Below are 24,534 nucleotides of genomic sequence, written 5' to 3' on the forward strand. Positions count from 1 at the left end.
ATCTTCACCAAACTCTAATAAATTGGTCCATGTCACACATCCAACCAAGTTTCGTCTGAATCCTGCCACAACTTTTTGAGATATCCTGCTCACAGACGGACAGACAAGGCAGAGGTGAAAACATAACCTCCGTCCACCTTCGGTGGCAGAAGTAATAACTCCACTGTGGACAGTGGAACTACAGAGGTGCTCAAGTGGAAGCATGCCATCTAATTTGTCAAATTTCAAACCTCCAACCTTAGTGCATTGTAAACACGAGTACGTGCCCGTACGTGCGTGGCCGTACGTGCAAAAAAATAAATAAAAAAAACTTTCAAACTGCGAGCCAGAAACAACCACACAGCCGTTCCTTCGCTCTCGCATGCCCGTAAGTGCGTGACCCGGAAGTTTGCATATCGCAGTAACGATTATTCGCAATTTAGTTTTAATGGCCAATTATTCAATTAGCGCCAACGTATTTTGCCTTTTCGCAATGTCATCGCAAGGAAAAAGACAAAGAGAAGAGAAGAGAGAAAAAAATAAATAAATAAAAAAAGTACGTGCAAAAAAAAAACAACAAAAAAAACTTTCAAACAACCACACAGGCCGTTCCTTCACTCTCGTAAAGGACGACTGGATTGGGGCATTGTGTTTATATATAAATGTGCATAGGAAATCGAGAAATTATTCGAATACACGAAGTCATCACTTTCTGGAAGTCCGTAAGTTGTAACCCGTAATGGGGAACGCGGATGAGGTTCTCTTCCCCATCGGCAACGCCCAAGCAGCAACGTGTCTTGTCATTGGTTGGTAAATAAATGGCCATAACTTGAGAAGCACTTGACCGCTTAATATTAAACCTTGAAAAGGCACATCCACAGGGCCCCAGCAATATACTTGGCAAGTTTCAAGTAGATCGGACAAGTGGTTGTCGAGAAACAGCGGTCACACACAGACACACACACACACACACACACACACACACACACACACACACACACACACACACACACACACAGACAGACAGGCAGACACACACACACACACACACACACATTGCTGGAATTATAGATAGATGACAACAGAGGTCAAAGGGCTAAATGCCTTACAGGCTCAGTACGACAACTACAAACGGAATACACCAAAATGAAAGCAACAAATGTATTTTGAGTGATGTACTACCACAGTTTGTGCTTTGGTAGAGTCCAGATGTTTCGTAAAGAGGTCTTCAGCTCGCGTGAGGTACTGTCGAGTCTTCCTCTTAACTGCATCCCTCCTGCCGGGGTCAGGATCAGCTGCAGAAAGCAGAAGATGATGGAAGGGAATGAATAAAGTGTCATTAAAAATAAAATTAAATAAATAAAAAAACAGCCTTAACATCTCTGTGACAAACTCATTGGTAACAGCATGTCCAAGTACAACATGGCTCCAACTATTAGATGTAATTTTAACTTTGAGTAGGATGTCCAATTTTGTGGTGACTGCAAGGCCGATCTCCCCCCACCACACTCCCTGTGTACCTGCCATTGCAGCTGTCTGAATAACAGTGCAATGAAGAATACCACAATAAATATTTGTATGGACATTGACATGTTAAATCTCGATATTGGAAGATATGTGGCAAATGCTTCTGTATCCATCTTGTCTACCCCTCCCCCTCCCCCCTGCATCCTCCTCCACCCCTCATTTTTACTTGCATCCCTTGTTTGTCCATCTACATATATATTTGGCCTCAGCCCTGCTGTTGGTGTTTCCCCCTCTCTATCTGCTGTTCCTGTTGTTCTTTAACATCCTGATCCATTCTGTGTGCTGGCTCTTACACGAGCCTGAAGGGGCTGTCACACCTTGACGTTTTAGCCAGCGTATGGCAAGGTCTCAAAATGTATGTATAACGCTGGCGTACGCTGAACTATTGATGTTTTTTTCAGTTTGGGGCGTATAATAACGTGTTGGACGTATGCATAACGTATTAGTAACGTACACAGAACGTTTTAATCACATATAGATAACTTATACCAATGAATGCTGAGCATGTTGTCGGCGTTCACAACCTATGCCCAACGATAGTCTAACTTTTGCATAGCGTGCGGCAGCGTATCGCCAACGATCACGTGGCGTAGGCTATTAATAGGATGCGGCTCGACGATTCAAATCATAACCGCACCAGACATCGAAGTGTGAAGCCGCTGTCACACCTTGACATTTTAGCCAGCGTATGCCGACGTATGAAAAATTTGCCAAACCAAGCTGACACACGTCGAATACGTTATGGGTAAGTTTTATATACGCGAGTACGTCGAGAAATTTTCAGCATGTTGAAAATTTATCGACGTATGACACATGTTCCGCATACGCTGGCATAAGTTGTAGGCACGCTACGCGATCGTTGACACACAGACACACGTTACTTGTACGTTACTCATAAGTCGAAACACATCGAGGTAATGGTTAGCGTCAGTGTTCCAGACTCCCTGGTTTTTTTTTTGTTTTGTTTGTTTTTTTTTTCTTTGGTATGACAGTGATGTTGACACTTCGATTTCTAGTGCGGTTATGATTTAAATCGTTGAGCAGCAGCCTATTAATTATATTATATTATAACCGCACTAGAAATTGAAGTGTCAACATCACCGTCATACCGAAGAAACAAACACAAACAAACAAACAAACAAAAAATCCAGGGAGTCTGGAACACTGACGCTAACCATTACCTTGACGTGTTTCGACTTATGAGCAACGTACAAGTAACATGTGTCAACGATAGCGTAACATGCCTACAACACGTTACTCATAGGTTAGAAATAAGTTTCGGGTATGCTAAACATTACCTTGACATGTTTCGACTTGTGAGTAACGTACAAGTAACGTGTGTCGACGCGTGTCAACGATCACGTAACGTGCCTACAACTTATGGCCAAGCGTATGGGGAACGTGTGAGTCATACGCTGGCATACGTCGAAAAATTTCAAGCATGGAAAATTTGTCTAACACCTCGGCGTACAAAGACGTTTGCCAGCGTACTACGAAAAAAACCCAGCGTACTATGACGTATGCCAGCGGGCTCTTAACATATACAAACTTACCCATAACGTATTCGACGTGTGCCAGCGTTTTCGCCAAATTTTGCATACGTCAGGCATACCCTGGCTAAATCGTCAAGGTGTGACAGGGCCTTTAACTTTGCATACTTATTCTTCTCCTCCTCTTCCCTATGTAAGGGGTGAGCAGGGCTCTCCACTCTTTCTGAAATACCTGTATGTTGACTAACAAGCTCAAATGAGCTAAGATCCTCGTCCTCTTAATGATGACGTCATAAAAACGAATATGACTTCATTGTGATGCATCAGGTTTGCGATAAATTATCCGTGCTAATGCCCGGCTTGATTCCCGCAAACAAAATTCAAACAGCTTGCCTAGTTTCGGAGATAATGGTAGAGGCGATTTCCATTAGCGGCGATATTATGACGACAACTTTTTTTCTCGGAAGAATTTCCAAAATCGGAGATGGTTACTGCCTGCTTGTGGGCTTTCTGCATATACATGGCAAGTTTCACGAAGATCCGATGAAAACTCTGGGTTGTGAAACAAAAAATGTCAATAAATAGGAATGACGTCATAAAAAATTGATATGATGTCATAGTGATGTATCATATGTGCGGTAATTCATCTCTGCTAATGCCCTGTTCGATTCCCGCAAACAGAATTCAAAAAGCTTGCCTAGTTTCGGAGATAATTTTTTGGCGATTTCCATTCGCGATGATATTTTGACGTCATAACTTTTTTTTCTAGGAGGATTTTTCAAAATCGGAGATGGTTACTGTCTGCCCGGGGTATTTTTACATATATATGCCAAGTTTCAGGAAGTTTCGATGAAAACTGTAGGCTGTGAAACAAAAAAAGTCCACAAGAAGAAGATGAAGAACAACAACGTGAGTAAGACTTCGAGATCCTCCAGGAGGATCTAAAAAGTAAGTGTATGAAAACCTTGAAGGTAGGTGTGTGGGAGCCGCAGAGGCCCCAATCCACTGGAGGTATCTCATGCTCCCTCTAGCATTCTCAGCCATTTGGGGTAACAAAATGCATGTTTAAAACCTTTGATATTCATGGGTATAAATTGAGACATGTTACGGTCATGAAGTTTTTTTTTTTTTTTTTTTTTTTACATCAAAGTACTTCTGTTTTACGAGTAATAATCAAAATGACAGTTTAATCAAGAAGTACAAGTTTAATCTAAGTTTATACTGTCAAGAAGGTTGGTGGTCTCTCCGTCTTCTACAGTCTCCTCTCTGTTGTGTCTGCGATTTGTCCCCACTATATTTCCACAGGGCGCTCAAGGTCCGCCAACAACCCCTTTCTGGTAAAACTACCAAAATCACGAATTACTGCTCACCTTCATTCTTTGATTCCTCTTTTTTCTCACCTTTGGAATAAACTCCCATACTCTGTACAATCCCATTTTTCCCTCCAGGCCTTCAAAACAGCTGTTCACCACCACCTCTTATCTTCCCCCATCCAAAACCTCAATCTTTTCTACCCCCATTAATCCACCCCAAACCCACTTCCTTCAAATTCCCTGCTTTCCTTCTTGAAAGTCCAAATACAACCACCAAATTTCAACTCATTCTGTTCAGTGCTTTAGGAGTGCATACAATTCAAACCCGAGGCCTGGTGCAGGCTTAACATTTCAGGTGGCTGGCTTAAAATCCCAGGGACTTGAGTTCAAGCATTTGGCGGGCCGTTGATTAACACCACGTAGGGTTGACTCAGCCTGTCATCCTTCTGAGGTTGGAAAAATGTGTACCAGTTTACTGGGGTAACCTGCATCGGAGTGGCAACCCATCCAGGACTGTACTCCTTGCCAATTACACTGAATCGGTAGCCCTATTTGTCTCAGTTCATCCATCCTCATTCCCTCTTCACTCCCACAATCCTCCTGACCCAGTTGTTCTCGCAAACATGCAGTCTCTGTTGTTGTTTCTCAGTCAGTGCCACCGTCTTCAGACTGTAAAGGTAGGCCGGCATTACACACGGCATCAGAATCTTCCCTTTCAATTTTCTTGATATCTTTCTGTCGACCGTTACTCCCTCCACCCTCCTCCACGCATTCACACCCATCTGAATCCTCCTCCGCAACCCTGCCTCCGACCTACTATCCCCGGTCACGATTCCTCCCAGATACTCAAACATATTTCCCTGTCTGATCTCCTTCCCCTCTAACCTGATGTTAATTCCTTTTCTCTGCTGCCCGACCCACATCACCTCAGTCTTCTCCATACTCATCTTCAGCCCATGCTTCCCAAATGCCTCCTTCCACTCCCCCAGCACTTCCTGCACAACACTCTCCACCACAACAGCCAGATCATCCGCATGCAGCATCCTCCCAATACTACTCCTCAAGCTCACCTTCCTGCTTACCAGCTCCATCACCATGATAAACATGAGTTGGTTGAGAGTGCTTACCTGCCTCATATCAATGTTCATGCTGAACTCCTCAGACATCCCAGAACCAACCAGAACTCTTCCCTTGTTCCATTGTTCATCCCTTCCACCAACCGAACATCTGCTTCCAGCACTCCCATCCATTTCAATGTCGCCATCACCATCTCTCCCAGGACAGTGTCATCGGCCTTCTCCAAGTCCAAAAATCCCAATGCCATTTCACCTTGCACCTCTAACCTCTTCTCCACCAGCTGTCTTAGCATGAACATCCTATCCATCATCCCCCTACCCTTTCTAACCCCCTGCTGCTCTTACCCGATCTCCATCTCCACACTCTTCCTTTTCCTTCTGTCCAGAATTCTCTCCAGCACCTTCATTACATGACTTTGGAGCGTAATGCCCCTGTACTTTCTGGATCTTGAACATCACCCTTCCCCTTCCATATCGACATAATTAACCCCGTCTTCCACTCCTCCGGAATTTAACCGGCTCTCGTACACATGTTCAACAGCCTCTTCATCCAACTGACTCAGACTTCTCCCGCTGCAATTATCATCTCTGTGCACACCTAATCAATGCCTGGCACTCTTCCCTTCTTCATCCTCTTCAATGCCATCCGCACTTCCTCATCCGTCATCGTCACCAACTCCACTTTCCCTGACACATAACACAGTAACTCCAGCTCGCCATCACTTCCTTCCCAGTTCAACAGCTCTTTGATCTACCCTTCCCACACCTTCAATACTGCCCCCCTCTCTGTGTCACTAGCCTTAATCACCACCCCCTTCCCCCTTCATGTCCTTACCATCCTTATATCTGTCATGAGCCAATTTATATCTCATCTTCCTCCGACCATCCTCTTCCAATTTGTTGTACACCTACTCTTCCATATCATTACTTACCTTGTCCACAGCTCTTCTTCTGCCCATACAGGTGCAGCAACCCCACATCCAGCTGCCTCCCTCTATCTTTGATCTTCTCTATCCTCTTCCAAACCTCAATATTTTCACCACTGCCTTCGCTACCTCATCTGTCCACCATACCTGGTTTCTATCTCTCGATGACACACCCTTTCCTGATGTCCTTCCACACAAAACTACTGCAATTCCCCGAAACACCTCTCCGTACTTCTTCCACTCCTCCTCCAAACCTCCTGCTTCTTTGCTAAGTTCCTCATACCTGGCCCTCATCCTCTCCTTGTCCTCTACGATGACATATCCCCAACACTTAACACACCTACTAATCTTCCGACCACTGTTCTTAACCTCCGACCTTTTCTCCAACCGTACCACAAACACTAAAGGCTTGTGCTGGGTGGTGACATGGTCTGCCGCCACAGCCTTACAATCCTTAACCCTCCACAACTATCGCTTCCTTACCAACACCAGATCTAGTTCTGTTCTATGTTGTCCACCCCTACAGGTAATCTTGTGGCTTTATGGCTTTTGAAAGAATGAACCATCTATTGCCATCCCATTCCTTACCACCAGTGACACCAGCTCTTTATACTCTCTATTCCTCATTCCTCAACCAACTTTACCAAAACATTTCCCTTCACCTGGCTCCGCTACTCCAACAAGGATGTTAAAGTCTCCTGCAATGCACAGCAACACGTCCAGCTCAACCATTCCCATCATCCTCTCCAGTGTGTCCTTCAATTCCTGCTTCTCTGCCCCAGTCCTTCCCGTTTGTGGCCCATATACCAACATAACACACACCATTTGCCTCTGTACCACCACCCATGCAATAACTATCCGTCCCTCCCATCTTTCCACTCTGACCACCTGCTTGCTGATCTCTCCCGATACTATAATTCCCACGCCTTTTCTCCTTCCATCCCCACTCGCATGCAACAGATTAGATCCTCCTACCAACCTCCTTGCCCTGACCCCTTTCCATTGGGTTTCCTGCACACAACCTCAGCCCCAATTCCAAAATCATCATATTTTTAACAGCAAAGATATTTATAATTTTCTCTTATTTCTAACAGTAAAGTTAACAGCAAGTAAAAAAAAAAAGTCAGGAGCGATTGAGGTGCGGTCTGTTGCCTTCGACACCACTTGGATCAACTGGGTTCAATTTTTAGCTCCTCTGGAATTTAAATTCCAGATAAGGTAATGTCATCACGCACCTTCCGTCCGTCCATTTCCGATTTCAACTTCTCCGGCCAAACCGCTGGGCCGATCTTGCTGAAATTTGGCACCAACGTTCCTCTCCTGACTGGCAACAGGAATTGCAAAGCCCGTTCCGGTCACTTGACCTTAAGTCGGTCAAAATGGCCGACTTTGTAAATTTCTTCAAAAATCTTCTCCAGAACCACCAGTAGGAATGCTACCAAATTCAGGGTTAAAACATCAGGACACGGCCTCAATCGGAAGCGATTCTCAAATTTTAAGAATCGCCCGAGCCTTGTCCACACAAGAAGATATTGAGAAGGAAACTAAATGGTGACCTTCTGACAATAAATAATAACAATTATTTTCACGTTGTGAGGCGCATCGGGCTGCCGAGGCAGTTTTATTTGGCTAAGGAGTACAGTCTTGGATGGGTCGCCACTGCAATGCAGGATACTCGAATGGCTTATTACCCCAGTAAGCTGGTACTCATTGTGCCGACCTAGGATGGATAACAGGCTGAGTCAACCCACCTGGTGTTATTTCAACAGAACGACAGGGGCTCAAACTCAGGACCCTAAGATCTTAAACCTGCCACCTATAACTGTTAAGTCAACACCAGGCAGGTGCCCAATCTAAATGTAACATTTCCCATACACACATCTGTTTTACTATAATGTCTTTGTTTCTGCCTTGATGTCACACTGCGAGCACCAACAATCTTTGAATGTCTGAAAATATAGCAGAAATGTTGAGGCTGCTGCATATGACTAAACAACATGACAATTGGAAGAGCAATGATAAGAGGAGATCAGTCCTTTGTTGTGTATGCCACTTTCTCGACATTTCTGCTTCACCAAACATAGAACCTACCCTGCACTCCTTGTAGAAGAACCTCAACTCCATTCTGATAGTGGCCAAAAGCCCCTTCATAGTCTGCCTGCTGCTCCTTCTCCAGAGCCTGCTGTATTTGGCGTGCAGCTCGAACCAGGTAACTGCCATCTGGAGAGGAACACCTGTCACCATTGCCTCTTGGCACGTTTGTCCCCTCCACCCAGCTCCAGCCCCCTCGCCCAATTGTGCTCCGGACTTGCTCAAAGTATGCAGCAGCACGGGTGAAAGGGCCACCACTGCCAGTGACTCCACCCGCAGATCCCATGCCACCAGAATGGAACGAAACGGGAAGGTCAGGTTCCTCGCAGGATTGGACACCACAAAGAATGTTGTGTCCTACTGCACAGACAGCAATGGCACAGTTGGAGAGACAAAAATAGAATGTGAGGCAACATGTGCACCCCCCTGACCCTCACCCATGCCTTTACATTTTAACTTGGTGTCAGGTCTGTTGTACAGGCTGTTGGTTGGCTCTGTAAATGACAAAGTGCTGCTTCTGCTGCTGGCATCACACACGCAGCTCACTTTTGACTGCTCAGCATCATTTTCTTTTGGAATGCACAATCCGTCGTCTGAAAAAAGATAAGAGATATACAAGAAAGACATAATTTTAATGAATGTTATCTCAATGACTGTTCATTCTGATGATATGGTGGTTGGTTTAAGTGTGTTGCTTGGGATTTTGCTGTTGATAAAAAGTTGCAAGCACTTCATTCAAACAAACAATGAGATAAAATATCTGAAATGTCAAAGAATGCTTTCCAATCCTATCATGGTGTATCCAGATCACAAGAAGATCGACAGCATTTTATTTATTGGATCTTCATTTTTAAAACTTCAAGCAAAAAACATTTTACCATTATGGAGTGCTGCACTGGTGACCCCCAGACGAATTTGCTTCTCAGCTAAAGGGGTCAATTGTTGCTCGAGGAGTCCGCGAAGACGGTCGGCTTCATGAACAGGACTCGGTGTTGGTGATAGTCGAATTGGCACAGGGGCATCCAGGCTAACTTTCCACAACGGGAGGCTCAATTTCTCACGAGCACGTCGTTTAGCATGGAGAGTCGGGTCCCGTTTGATACAACCCTGCGCACCAGCAAGTACATTCAGAGAATAAATTATTGTTATCCACTTCTTAAGTTCGTGCTTGGTTCGACAATTTGGTTGATTTGATAAAAGGAGGCAATGTCAGCAATTGGCAAGAGATCGGTCTCACAAAGGAGCTCATTTTATTTGACTGTCTAATAATACGTACTGTACATTTAATTAGCCCTCTGCCTTTTGAGCCAAAAAACTGCATAAAGCAAGAAAAGCTACACAAGGTAAGCCATTTGCTATTTTAAACAGTACAAGCTGCAGCTGGGGATATAATCGATTCGGTGAGAACCGATTGGTTGTTCCCTCCAATTACCAGTTAGACACGTGATAGGGCCTTCGAGATATATATATATATATATATATATATATATATATATATATATATATATATATATATATATATATATATAAAGTTTGGTGGATGAAGTGCAAATTAAAGATGGTAAAAGGTACTTAAATAAATAATTAAAGGCGGTATGTATGCAATAGAATGGTCAGGGGTATATAAATAAACTAAACAATGATTCAAGGTGGTATATCAGTAGCAGTGATGGAAATGTGTATATAAACAAATAAACAATCCAAAGTTGGGAGTTGGTAGCGAGATTGGAAAGTGTACACAAACTAAAGAGTTCATACAGCACAGTGTTCAAGTATATACAGTGAAAACTTTCAAATGTGAATTCCTTGGGACCGAACAGTTTTCTGATTTCAGATTTTTCAGATTTAAGAATATGAAACTTTATTTATTAATTTATTTATTTTTGTATGTGAAGTCAAGGCTCATAGAAGAGCAATAACACTGAATGGATCATGAAGCAACAGAACAAAAGCAGAGAGAGAGAGAGAAGAGAGAGAAGAGAGAGAAGAGAGAGAAGAGAGAAGAAGAGAGAAGAAGAGAGAAGAAGAGAGAAGAAGAGAGAAGAAGAGAGAAGAAGAGAGAAGAAGAGAGAAGAAGAGAGAAGAAGAGAGAAGAAGAGAGAAGAAGAGAGAGAAGAGAGAGAAGAGAGTAGAAGAGAGTAGAAGAGAGTAGAAGAGAGTAGAAGAGAGTAGAAGAGAGTAGAAGAGAGAAGAAGAGAGAAGAAGAGAGAAGAAGAGAGAGTAGAGAGAGAAGAGAGAGTAGAGAGAGTAGAGAGAGAAGAGAGAGAAGAGAGGGAAGAGAGAGAAGAGAGAGAAGAGAGAGAAGAGAGAGAAGAGAGAGAAGAGAGAGAAGAGAGAGAAGAGAGAGAAGAGAGAGAAGAGAGAGAAGAGAGAGAAGAGAGAGAAGAGAGAGAAGAGAGAGAAGAGAGAGAGAAGAGAGAGAGAGAGAGAGAGAGAGAGAGAGAGAGAGAGAGAGAGAGAGAGAGAGAGAGAGAGAGAGAGAGAGAGAGAGAGAGAGAGAGAGAGAGAGAGAGAGAGAGAGAGAGGACACCCAACAGCAGTAGTGAAGGACAAAACAGAGGATGATTTGGACAAATAAGGGATATGGGGAGGAATGAGGGGTAGAGGAGGATACATCGGCTTTGTGAAGAGGATGAAGTACCACTTAAAGTTTGTTTACAATGCTTTGTTGCCCTCTTGAAACATTTCCTGAAGAGTAATGTATTTCATGAAGCCTTCATTCGTTTCTCTTGGGAGAGGTAAATATTCATTTTTCTTGTTGAGACATGAAATTCATCCCCTGCAAGAAGCTTATATACTGTTCTCCAAGTTTTATTCCCTGATCAATGGTTATCTTCTACTTTATTTCTTCACTCTCACTTTCACAGTCATCATTATTTTCTTCATTGGGGTTAATAACCATGTCAACGATCTCTTAATCCGTCATGTGGCAGACCCCAGACGCTTCACAGTCGCAATTCAACAACTCCACGATGTCATCTTCATGCAAGTCCTTGACCACCTTCAGCGTTCATACCCTTTGCATAACGTATCAATTCTGCTGTCTCAACATTTTCACTTGAAAGTTTGAAACCTTCAAAGACTTCAAGTTGCTCAACAGTGTCATTGAGTATGGGAAGTGGCCACAAGTTATACTACGCATTTTGAATGTTGGTTGTGTCACCGAGTCTCATGCACATGCAACTGCCCAAGAACAGATATTGATGGTGAACTCATTCTTCAATGTGGCCATCACACCAGCAGATGAATAGGTATTAAGCAGATGATGCATTAATTTTTGGGGTGTTTTTTTTCATATATATATTTTTGAACATTGAATTTTGTTTGGATTTTGGGATATTGTGGATTTTGAAATTTAGGATTTGAGAGTTTTCACTGTAATTCAATTGAAATAAAATGATTGTAAAGGTCATATTAAACAATTCCAGAAATTTAGCACCATTGATGGTGTATTTAGACACCACCTTTACATGTTCAATCACTACTAAATGGAAGGGTTTTAGAAGTGCCAAAAAGATGATTTGTGTTTGACATTGTTCAAGTATATAAGCCTGGTGTTGGCTTAGTGGTTAGGGTGGCGGCTTGGGATCCCAGTGTCCTGAGTTCAAGCCCCGTTGGCTGCTGAATTAACACCAGGGGGTTGACTCAGCCTGTCATCCTTCCGAGGTCGGCGAAATGAGTACCAGTGTACTGGTCCCAGTGTATGCCCCGGTTAGAATAGGTGTACCATATCGCTGTGTGTCGTAAGAGGCGACCAGGGTTGGCGTCAGGAAGGGCATCCGGCCATAAAACATTGCCTCAAGAAAAAGCCAAACCCCTGCACAGCAGGGAAAAATGGCTGTAAAAACGGTCATTGTTCAAGTATATGATTCAATTGAAATAAAATAAAGATTGTTGTTGTCGTAGAAAAAGAAAATGCGGAAGTTCGCCGCTGTAGATGCCAGTGTCTTATAAACCACCTTTTAACACGTGACATCAGTTCTTCATGCCTGTGGTTTATGTCCTTGATGATGACATTAAAAACAGTACATTTCCTGTTTAGAATTATTTTCATTTTGTTTGACGACCAGACAGGCAGACAGAGAGAAAAAAAAGTAATATCACTCCTTTCTGTGCATAAGTGCGATCAGCATGAATTCATAGGCAAAGTACTGCTAAACTATCGGTTTGTTTTCCAATTCATGTTCAAACTAGAAGAGCACTCGGTAGAGCGCATACCTCTGCCATGCAATGCCTGATCCGGGAGAACATATCGGGCCCAGTACATTTTTGAAATATCATGCTATATGTCGTTTTTGGCTCGATCTCTCGATGGTGAAAAATCACTTCAAAAATTAAATAATTCTCGTATCCAGATCCAGATTCGGATCTTCACCAAAATCGAAGCATTTCTTCCTTGTCACAAGCCAAACCTGTCCACCAAATTTCATCAAGATCCGTCTACAACTTTTTGAGATATCCTGCACACAAACAAACAGACAAATAAAAATGGCCCATAGGGCCAGGACTTGATGAAATTCATAAGTGATCATGACTACCATGAAAAACCGTCGATAGCACTTACCATGTTAAATTAAAATACCTGTCACCTCCGTAATCCATAACGGATGTGACAGATTTTTAATCCAGTCAAAGATACTCCCCTCCTACGTCCGTGTTTCAAATTTGAAAGGAATCCGTTAAGATTTGGCAGAGACATAAATTTTTGAAAATCGGCCCATGCTAAAAAAATACGGATTTTCATGAATTTTTCCTGACCTTGACCTTTGACCTTGACATGCCAAAAGTTATAGGGTTCTATTCTGGTGGCCAATAAGTCCATTGGTGAAGTTCCATGACATTCCGACTCGAAATGCGACCTGTAGAGCGAGACGTACACACAAACAAACAAACAAACTGAACTGACCAACATACTTGACAAAATCGTAGATTTCGTCAAGTAACAAGCAGTCATAGACTGGTACTTACGAAATTGTCAACTTGACCTCTGACCTTGTCTAATAAAAGCTGTCTCTAGAGAAGGTAGTGACGCAAACCAGAAGTTTCTATGATGATTCTGCACCAAACCATCAAAAATCGAATGTTTGATCTCACTGTGACCTTGACCTTTGACCGATTTCGACCAAAATCTAATCAGCACTAGCCATCACCCTCCTGAATCACGTGGTGTAATTTGACATTGGTAGCTTCTTCCGTTCTCGAGTTATCGTGCCTACAAACAAACACACAAACACACACACAAACACACAAACAGATGATGGAAGTCATCAATATACTTACGAAATCTTTAGATTTCGTAAGTAATAAACAGACAAACAAGAAGAAGACGTCATGCAGAGCACGATACTTGCAAAATCCATAAAACAAATCTGACCTCAAAAATAATTGGTGGTTGAAATAAATGACCAAATATGCAACTCCTCTTCAAATTTCAAGTCAATCGGATGAAAATTGACAATTTTAGAAATGTGGCCTGGGTTGACCTTTTGGCCTATGTTGACCTCAAAATAATTGATGGTTGAATTCCGTGACCTGATATGCAAGTCCTCTTCAAATTTCAAGTGAATGGGATGAAAATTGAGGATTTTAGAAACACCACCTTAGTTGTTGACCATGGGCCTATGCTAACCTTTTGGTCAATGTTGACCTCAAAAATAATTCACCGGTTGAATTCAGTGACCTGAATGTATAAATCGTCTTCAAATTTCAAGTCAATCAGATGAAAATTAAGGATTTTAGAAATTCCACCCAAGTTGTTGACCTTTGGCCTACATTGACCTTTTGACCTCAAAAACAATAAGCTTCTTCCTTTTGCCAAACTCTACCATGTGGTGAAATTTCGTGAAGATCGGTTTAAAATTGTGACCTGCAGGCGACAAACAGACAGACAGACAAACAGCGACAGAGTAACAAAATCGACTGACCAATATACTTGAAAAATCTTCCATTTTGCAAGTAACAGACAGACAGAGAGGGGTGAAAACACAACCTCCTTCACCATCGGTGGCGGAGGTATATATAACAACATTCATTTAAAATCAAGTTGTTCCTCGATCATAAACTGACGTTTGTGGATGGAAGGAGGGACAGACAGATGGTGAAACAATTACTTAACCCCACTTTTCACTTCGTGGGTGTGGGGTAATAAACAATAGTTCCACAAAGCACATACAATCCTGTTATAGTCTCTAAAAAAAAAAAAATGAATCGTAGGTCCCATGACTTTTGTCTCCAGTCCCCAAAAATATTTGACATGCCTGCTGCCCAGACATTATTGCATCCATGTGCCGAATAGGAAAGAAATGCGTCTGGTCGTTTTTGAGTGGAGGCTCCAGACATGGAGGATGCACTGAGTCCCCAACCATGCACCAGATTGGGGGCTACAAATCTGTAAGCAAATTAACAAATGACTCAAACCTTTTAATCGAGTCACAACGCCATCGAACAAGCATTCACATTAAGATGCTAAACAGACCTAAAGCCAGGAATCTAAAAACAAGTTTTAAGCCGAATTAGCACTTCTATTCAATGATGTGCACTATGAAATAGACAGTAAACATCATGGAGTTGGGAGGGGTGAATGCTCAACCTTGAAAAAGTCCTTCAGTTCTGAACTGTTGTGCAGTTTGGGCACAGTCACTGAGTATTGTAGCAAGTCCTCAGCCTGTTGCCTCCTTTCCTCGATTACGTACTCGTTGAATCGTCCTGAAGGATATCGCTACGTTAGCAGGCATACCTATTTCTGAGTGAACCAATGCAAATATATAAAGACTATGAAAATAAAAACCAAACGAGAACAGCATCTGTCATGGCATCAATAAAACACAGATCAGGGGTATCCTTCAAACACAAAATAAAATTAGCATTAATCTGCTGGCACAGAGAGAAAGCAACATCAATTTGCATCATCAGGTACCAGAGGAAACCTCCCCCTTTCTCCAGGTTCAGGTTCTACAGGATTGTTTCAAAGGTATATCTTGGGCCAAACAATTTATTCGACTCGTGGGCCCGTTGGTCCATTGGACCAAATTTTCATTGTTCTTTATGGCCTTGTGGTATACCTGCCCGCCGTACTGCTGGAGCATTAGCTTACCTTTTACCAAGCCAAGATGACCATGGGCCAGGGTGAGTATTATATGTTCGTTATTATTATTGGCAAATATTATCATGCTTGTTGTTAATAATATTAGTATTAATTAATATATGCTTTGTTTCAATGTTATCATTATTTTTTGTCATTTATTTTGGAATTTGAATGCCATGCCACGGAAGGACCGATTGAGCTGCTCTTTACACGTCAACACGGCGTGCGTTTAAAACGTGGGAATTCTTCTGGGTTCTTTGCAGTTAATGAGCCGAATCAACTTCGGAGATCATGACGATCATTTTGGTGCATCACATTCCACAGAAGAAAGCTCCAGGAGAACTCCACACAAAAAAGCATGCCTCACACACATACAGGACACCCAACTTGTCCACTTATAGTAGATTCAAGAGGAACAAAAGGTCATCAAATCAAGGCAGAAAGGACAAAAAGAGAGCATACCGCTTAATAAACAATAACGTCCATCTTCTTGAGTTAGCATGCTTAAAAACACAAATAATGATCGATCGCCGATTGGTCGATCATACAAAAACAAAGGGCTCAAAAAGTGATGCAAACACCTTTTTCCTCCCCCATCATCAGTTTGATCACCGTGAGAGTGCACAAGTACACCAGAATGATTGTGAGACAGAGCAAGGACCCAGAAATTTCAGATGTGTGTTCAACATCAGTTCCTTTAATAGTTACAATCGTATAAAATGTGTTAGTTTTTAAAAAGAATTTTTTTATTGTTAGTATTTTTTTTTTACTTGTGCATGTTCCTGATCCCAGAATATGTTATTTTTTCTTAAATTCATGCAAACATATTCGTACACAGGTGCACATTTTCTTCACAAGAGAAACTTCACAGGATCAGTGACAGAAAAGAGATGTATTGGTCCCCAATCTGCTGTGCTCATTAATAATTCATGAGAAGTGCATTGTGAATCAAGTGAAGGAGAGAAGCAGAAAATCCATTTGCTCACCAGTCACCCCCCCCCACCCCATGCATGCCCCCTTCCCCCCCCACCCCATGCATGCCCCCTTCCCCCCACACCCCCCCCCCCAACAATCCTCCAATGCAGGGCGACACACTTTCATTGCTTTGCAGTATCAGGAAGGACGTACAGAGAGGAGGTTAGCTCATGCACACAAAAAAAACGTTTGGTCCTTACCAAAAGACTTGGTCTTAGAGAATGGGGGGAAAATCATCGAGTCGTTCCGCAGTTGGTTAGAAATGGCGAAGAGAGCTTTGTGTAACCTCTTCACATCCCGGCAACGTTTCCAAATTACGAGCTAAGCCAGATGATTTCCGAAGTGGAAATGTGGGCAAAAGGGAAGGAAGACATATGTGGAGGAAAAAAATAAAAATAAAATAAAAACAGGAAGAAAAAAAAAAAAAGAAAAAAGGGGGACAGACAGAAATGAGATGTCATTCCAAACAGGGAATTGTAAAAAGAGAGTCACAGCAAACAGAACAGCAAATCCACCGAATAAGCATTCCAGGAAGATTGTTCTAGATGCCAGCACAGCATATACAAAACATCATACATCATCGACGACGCACCTTATTCATTTCAGCAAGATCCTTAAAAAACTAAGGCATGACACAAAACGATATGTTTACCAATATGATGATATAATGTTTCACTCTTAGGTTGTACTTTTGCTTTTTAGGATTGAGGCTCATGGAAGAGCGGGGTTACGGAGGGTAAACAGGAAACAAACTGACTGTGCGGCAATGTGGGGTAACAGTTGGACAAAACAAGTAAGGGAATGAATGAACACGAAAAGAGGAGAGAGAGGAGGGGAGGAAACATAGTAACCTGTAAGAGGGTTGGGTTAGGTGGGGTTAATGGGAGTAGAAAATATTGCAGGTGGGATGACTGGGAGAGGTGAGGGGAATGGGGGGTAAACATTGTAGAAACTTTAACGCATCGGTGTTGGCCTTCAATGTATAAAATTATTCTCATTTCAAAACTCAAAAAGCACTGAAAACCCAAACTTTAAAAAAATAAATAAATAAAATAAAATAAAATAAAATAAAATCGATAAATAAATTGTTTGTTTTTTGGGGGTTTTTTATGTGGGTCATGCCTGCCAAAAGTCGTTTTTACCCGATTTTACGCTCATCGAGGGGATTGATATGTCATACTACATACATGCAGGACCAAGGGAATTAAGTAATGTCAACGTAAATTAGAAGGACATGCATAAATTATTGGCATGGGATTTGAACCTGGAAATTCAGCAATGTCAGCAATGTGCCCATAAAGCACAAATCACACACCACAACGCAAGTACCTCGGTAACATTCTCAAAATCTGATCGCGAAACAATCTGCAAAAAGAAAATGAGAGAAAACACACACACACACACACACACACACACACACACACACACACACACACACACACACACACACACACACACACACACACACACACACACACACACACACACACACACACACACACACACGTTACTAGCAGACTCGAATAAGAAGCTTACACATTTGTGTATTATATATGCAAACATACATTATTTTTCATGGACCCTTGACTGGAGGGCAGTTTTTCTTCCAAATGTAAACCTTTCTTTCCAAATGTAAAAACCACACACACACACACACACACACACACACGCACACGCACACGCACACGCACACGCACACACGCACACACGCACTCACGCACACACGCACACACGCACACACGCACACACGCGCAAACACACACACACACACACACGCACGCCAAGTTGACGTATTCGCAAAATTTGAGCTGTAATGCCTTTTTCACCCATTAACCATCTCTAGTTTTCGTTCCTTCCAGCTTCATATCAAGATGAGCACTCAAGTCGTAGCATTTATAACCAGGCCACTACATCTACAAATCCCCCTCCTCCCATCCTACACAAACATCAATCCTTCAAACTCCTGCTCACCTTGCAAACACAAACACACTCAAGTCTTTCTTTCGGTTTCCACTCTTCAGCCCCAATCCACCAACAGCCTACAGACAGCCAAAGCCACTTCCTTGTGATTAGTCGATGATTTTGTTTTTTAACCTCCCTTTTCTTCTTCTATCCTTATCTATTTTCTAAATGTTTTCTTTATATTTATACCTTTGCTAATAACAGCTGTGTGCTTTGGTTATGTATGTATGTATGTATGTATGTATGTATGTATGTATGTATGTATGTATGTATGTATGTATATATATATATATATATATATATATATATATATATATATATATATATATATAAAATAAAGAAAGACCCACCCACATCTCTAACCTGTGAATGGAGGGAATGGCCAATCAACTCTCACCTCATCAACTAAAGCCAGGTGGCTCAAATTATATAAACAACTGACCCCTCCCACACTCTAGCCAAAGAAGGTGCATAAAGCAACCCAAGAAAACCTACACAAGCATGGACCACATGCAAAACACTTACCTTGTGTAGGCCTTTTTGGGTTGCTTTATGCAGCTTATTCAGCTTGAGGCGTGTGGGAGGTGTCAATTTATATAATCTTAGCCATCTGAGTTTAGTTGATGACGTGAGAGCTGATTGGCTATTCCCTCCATTCACAGATGAGAGATGTGGGTCGGTCTATCTTTATTATTTATATATTGGCTTGACTACTTTTGACATTTGCACGTGGTACATGATTGGGACCCTCATTGGTATGCATTGCTGTCTGTGCTGTTGCTGATGATTCACCAATAAGCAATGAAACCGGTCCGGTAGCTGAGGGGTGTGTAGCATTGGGATTCTCATGTGTGTACAATGTGTGAACGTCTTTATAGCTGTGGAGGAATTCTTGAAAGGGTTTCAAACAGCAAAGTGCTTTTGTTGTGTAGGCCTTCTTGGGTTGCTTTATGCAGCTTCTTCAGCTGGAGTGTGGGAGGTGTGAAATATGTATGTATGCATGTATATATGTATAATCTGAATCAAACCCCATATCTTGATGAGGCAGGACACAGATCGAGTCCCATTACAGCGCTTGCTGCACGACCTGTCAGCAACAAGTGTCGCCCGCCATGCGAGCACATTGGTGATCAGCAGGGCAGAGTCAGGAGATTTGCAGCGAGGAACATAAATTAAACTGAAGAAGCACGCTGACTCTTTGACACTCCGATGACGTCATGTGCATAAATTACACCATTTGGTGCAATTTATGCACGACGTCATCATAGTGTCATGCCAGTGTTGTTATGTTCATGGGGTTTATTGTGTTCGATGCAATCACGTTGACACTTTTGAGGTGTATTACAATAGTTTTGCCATGGTCGCTGTGGTTCTCAAAATAGATCCTTTTTCTTTTTCCTTTTCCTTATTTTCTTCATTTTATTTCAATTCCTCTGATACAAGACCTTCCTTCCCCTTCTACCTTCTATTCCCCCTTCGAGGCCTCGACAGAATTTCATGTGGCAGAACTGTGTGGATTTTAAGGGAAGGAAGTAAAAAAAGAAGTTGAGAGGATGGAAGGAAGAGCATGTGTGGACACCATGAACACTGGCTGGTTGGCAAAACAGAAAGAGATGAGTGACCATTTTGTTTCCAACGGGGAACGAGGCCGGGTAGAGCCTGTGAAGGAGCTCTGTGGATTCCTTCCAAGGAGGGTCAGTTGGTGGCCCTGTCTGCATGTAGAGGACAGGTGTGGAACCGGTGGGGAACAAGACCTGCCGTGGCCTGGTGCACGTGGTATTGGAGGACAATAAGAGACGAGGGTGAGGCGCATACAGCCAGCATGAATCGTCTTGGTGAACCGGAGGCAAGGTGCTGTGTCCTGGTGTTGGAAGAGTTGGAGGAGTTGTGCGGATCGATTGGGGATGTGGAGTTTATGGACGCGCCCCGCGGAGGGGGGAATGTGGTGAGGCGCCATCCTTGGGGGTCAGCAGTTGAGCCTGAGACGAGACCACGTTGAGTCATCCAAAAACAGACTCGAATTCTGTTCTCCTCTCCTATATCCTCTGGCAAATATTTTGGTATCTTGCTGGACCCGTCCCTCCCTTGGGATTAGATTGGGGCATTTGTCGGGGGTTGGGGTGTCTGATTGTCGTGTCCGTATTGTCTTGGCACCTGTCTATCCTTTAATTACTTAGTTGTTACCACTGCATTTCAGCAGGATTTCTTATCAATTTGCTTTATCCATTGCTTGGTGGTATTGTTGTAGGTCGGGGTTCAGTGGCGATAAACGACCACTAGGTGGAGCAGTGGAGTCGTCTCCCACCAAACACCCGGGATTTAGGTCGCGACTCTCGGATAAGTCCGAGAGTTCACGGGTCCCTTAGCGGACCATGGTCGCCTATATTTCGACGCGTAGGGTAGGGTTAATTGCCTAATTTCAATATACCTAAATACCCACGTCATCCAACTACCGGGGAAACAACACCCTCGTCCGACTTTGTCTGAATGGAGTCGCTATCACCGACTCGGATCCGGCATAACTGAGCGGAAGTTACCAAAACCGCGCCGGACCAAATGAACAATTTACGGCATGAACGGCTTTACTATTTCTCAATACGTACCTTGCTCGGCCAATGAAGGAAAGCACAGAAAACGAGCTGGTACATTTAACAGGGGTTTATTTATAACAATAATCGGGAAGGGAGACACAGAGCAGAGTTATCACGAATAAAGAAATGTAATGTACAATGAGCAAAGCACTTAACGATTCTACTTAACAGACGGGCACACACACACACACACACACACACACACACACACACACACACACACACACACACACACACACACACACACACACACACACACACACACACACACCTGGACCCCGTGGGTCTTTATTTGGTAGGGCCGGGGTACCTGTCCTGCCTCGAGCAGTCACACCGACCCGAACCACCACGTGGGACTCAAACCCATGACCTTGGCGTTGTCAGCACCAAGACTACAGACCGCTCAACCACGACCACAGACCGCGCCACAATCACCACCAAGACCGCAGACGCTCAGCAGTCGCCACGATCACTGCTCTTTGGTCACCATAACCACGGCAAGCCACCGCAAAGGACCGCAGACCGCTCGAACCATGACCGTAGACCAAGCCAATCGCCACAATCACTTCTCTTCTCTTGGCAGTCGCCTCGATCACTCCTGTCTGTCGTCGTCTCGTCTCTTTTTCTCTCTTGAGGTGGGAGAGGTTTCTTTTCTCGCCCCTCGCCTCCTGATTGGATGAGGGGTTGTCAGACGACTCGTGGTCAGCCTCCCGATTGGCTGGGGGCGCACGTGTGGTGCTCGCCCTTCACTCATTGGCTGGAGGAAATGGTGCATGCCCTTCCTTGGGGAGGAGCCTCGATCCAAAGAGACGGAGGCTCCACCCACAGCCTCAGCCAAAAACATGTGAGCAATGGCGACCAGGTTGAGTGCGGGACGGTGGCTTTGTTGTAGAGGATGTAGTAGTAGTTGTTGTTGTAAAAACCTAACTAAAAATAACTCGAAGCACACACACACGAAATTCCCATAAGACAGAAGGAGAGATTCCAACTATGAACACATACTTATCGAAATAACTGAACTATGGGGACTCTGGCTGTTTGTGTGCACAAGGTTTCCAAATCCGCAACAATACATCCTGTGTTTTCTTTATCCTCAGTGAAGGATTTGCATTCATTCCACTGATTTGAATTTGCATTGCATCACTGGATTTGCATACATTTGTATACGATACTGTGTGTTGAAGAGTGGGGGGGTACATTTACATGGTAACTTCACTTGGTCACATCCGGCTGCTTATACAGCGTGTGCGTCTGTGTGTGCGTCTGTGTGTGTGTCTGTGTCTGTGTCTCTGTGTGTGTGTCTGTGTCTCTGTGTGTGTGTGTGTGTCTCTGTGTGTGTGTCTCTGTGTGTGTGTCTCTGTGTGTGTGTCTCTGTGTGTGTGTCTCTGTGTGTGTGTCTCTGTGTGTGTGTCTCTGTGTGTGTGTCTCTGTGTGTGTGTCTGTGTGTGTGTGTCTCTGTGTGTGTGTCTCTGTGTGTGTGTCTCTGTGTGTGTGTCTCTGTGTGTGTGTCTCTGTGTGTGTGTCTCTGTGTGTGTGTGTCTCTGCGTGTGAGTGTCTCTGTGAGTGTGTCTCTGTGTGTGTGTGTCTCTGTGTCTGTGTGTCTCCGTGACTGTGTGAGTCTCTGCGTGTGCCTGTCACTGTGTGAGTGTGTCTCTGTGTGTGTGTGTCTCTGTGTGTGTGTGTGTCTCTGTGCGTGTGTGTCTCTGTGTGTGTGTGTCTCTGTGTGTGTGTGTCTCTGTGTGTGTGTGTGTCTCTGTGTGTGTGTGTCTCTGTGTGTGTGTGTCTCTGTGTGTGTGTGTCTCTGTGTGTGTGTGTCTCTGTGTGTGTGTCTCTGTGTGTGTGTCTCTGTGTGTGTGTCTCTGTGTGTGTGTCTCTGTGTGTGTGTCTCTGTGTGTGTGTCTCTGTGTGTGTGTCTCTGTGTGTGTGTCTCTGTGTGTGTGTCTCTGTGTGTGTGTGTCTCTGTGTGTGTGTGTCTCTGTGTGTGTGTGTCTCTGTGTGTGTGTGTCTCTGTGTGTGTGTGTCTCTGTGTGTGTGTGTCTCTGTGTGTGTGTCTCTGTGTGTGTGTCTCTGTGTGTGTGTCTCTGTGTGTGTGTCTCTGTGTGCGTGTCTCTGTGTGTGTGTCTCTGTGTGTGTGTTACACCACTTCGAATTTAGCCCTTAAAACCACATTTACACTAAACCTTGATCAAGGATCAAGTATCCTTGTGCTTTGTGTGTTGAGTTCCCTTTGTTGTAATTTGGTGACGGAGTTTAAGAAACTTTTCGGAGCCTGGAGGAAGAAACAAAAGTTTTGAAAACCATCAATTTGGCTTCGTGTTCCCAACTTGTTACAAACTCGTCCGAACATCAGGAAATCCAACACGTGAGACTGTATGGGGAGGGGGGGGGACAGTGTGAGAGGTTCACGAACCGGTGGTGGACCCAAAGACTCTGGCTCGGACTCACGTGAGCTGTGATCTTGTACTCAGTGTGACCCCGTTCGTGCCTCCGCGTATCGGACACGGTGTAGAACCGAGCGAAGTCCTCACTCACCCACTCCTCGAACATCACTCGTTCATCCAGCTCGACTGCGGCTCCAGACTCCCTTTTCTTCCACTTCTTAAAAAAAAAAAAACCTCCTTCACTTCATCCTTTTCTGGCCTTTAATTATTGGTGATTAAATCCCCTTCGCCGAAGGATAAAGGGATGGAAAATAGACAGATACAGCGTTCCAGCTGACATACATACAATGCCGTAAAGCACGGCTTTACGACATCGCCGCTCACCCCTCCTCCGGAACTCCCTCCCGCTCCTCTTCCGCCAATCGCTCCTCCCCTTTCGACACTCGCTCCTCCTCCGCCACTCACCCCTCCCTCTCCTCTTGTTGCTCCTCCCCTTTCGGCACTCGCTCCTCCTCCGCAGCTCACCCCTCCCTCTCCTCTCGTTGCTCCTCCCCTTTCGGCACTCGCGCCGCCTCCGCAACTCCCGGCTCTATCTCCTCTCGTTGCTCCTCCCCTTTCGGCACTCGCTCCTCCTCCGCAACTCACCCCTCCCTCTCCTCTCGTTGCTCCTCCCCTTTCGGCACTCGCTCCTCCTCCGCAACTCACCCCTCCCTCTCCTCTCGTTGCTCCTCCCCTTTTGGCACTCGCTCCTCCTCCTCCTCTCCCAAACCAAGTCAAACTTCAACCAATAATTTCTGCGAACTCCGTCCAATGCCCACTTTTTACTCTTCTCTCGTCCCCTTTGTTGTACACCGGGGACCGCTCCTTCCCAATTACATATCCAGGAGATGCATGACGTCATCTCCGGACAATGAAGGAGGTGAGTTCTCACTTTTCATTCTGTTTGTTCCTTACAAAATCGAAGATTTTTCAACTTTATTGGTTAATCGATATTGTTATTCTGTGTTTATCCGTCTGTCTGTCTGTCTGTCTGTTTGTCGCCTACAGGTCACAATTTTAAACCGATCTTCACGAAACTTCACCACACGATGGAGTTTGTCATAAAGAAGAAGCCTGTTGTTTTTGAGGTCAAAAGGTCA

General features: G+C 43.8%; 2 protein-coding genes across 6 annotated transcripts in view; both read right to left on the reverse strand.

The window, feature by feature from the left end:
- LOC147032184 (inactive ribosomal protein S6 kinase delta-1-like) overlaps nucleotides 1–23,802 on the reverse strand; it is a 53,522-nt gene extending 29,720 nt beyond the window's left edge. The window contains exons 1-9 of one of the 5 annotated variants that reach the window (XM_085869555.1): nucleotides 23,460–23,802; nucleotides 18,433–18,500; nucleotides 17,791–17,826; nucleotides 16,662–16,782; nucleotides 14,992–15,107; nucleotides 9,281–9,509; nucleotides 8,852–8,995; nucleotides 8,403–8,762; nucleotides 1,162–1,274 (exon numbers count right to left, since the gene is read on the reverse strand). In XM_085869555.1, coding sequence (XP_085725681.1) covers nucleotides 1,162–1,274; nucleotides 8,403–8,762; nucleotides 8,852–8,995; nucleotides 9,281–9,509; nucleotides 14,992–15,107; nucleotides 16,662–16,698 — 999 coding nt within the window. In that variant the 5' untranslated portion in view covers nucleotides 16,699–16,782; nucleotides 17,791–17,826; nucleotides 18,433–18,500; nucleotides 23,460–23,802. Of the gene's footprint in view, nucleotides 1–1,161; nucleotides 1,275–8,402; nucleotides 8,763–8,851; nucleotides 8,996–9,280; nucleotides 9,510–14,991; nucleotides 15,108–16,661; nucleotides 16,783–17,725; nucleotides 17,827–18,432; nucleotides 18,501–23,459 lie in introns of those variants that run through there. The other 4 variants (XM_085869553.1, XM_085869552.1, XM_085869551.1 and 1 more) reach the window with 4 other exon arrangements.
- On the reverse strand, nucleotides 18,679–23,145 carry LOC147032185 (uncharacterized; the record flags this gene model as incomplete). Its single annotated transcript, XM_085860139.1, has 1 exon — nucleotides 18,679–23,145. A coding segment is annotated over one exon (897 nt), but the record flags the coding sequence as incomplete, so codon positions are not given.
- Nucleotides 23,803–24,534: the final 732 nt, after the last annotated feature.

Source organism: Eptatretus burgeri, chromosome 2 (assembly GCF_056783735.1).
Source record: "Eptatretus burgeri isolate ZD-2024b chromosome 2, Ebu_testis_v1, whole genome shotgun sequence".
NCBI lineage: Eukaryota > Metazoa > Chordata > Myxini > Myxiniformes > Myxinidae > Eptatretus > Eptatretus burgeri.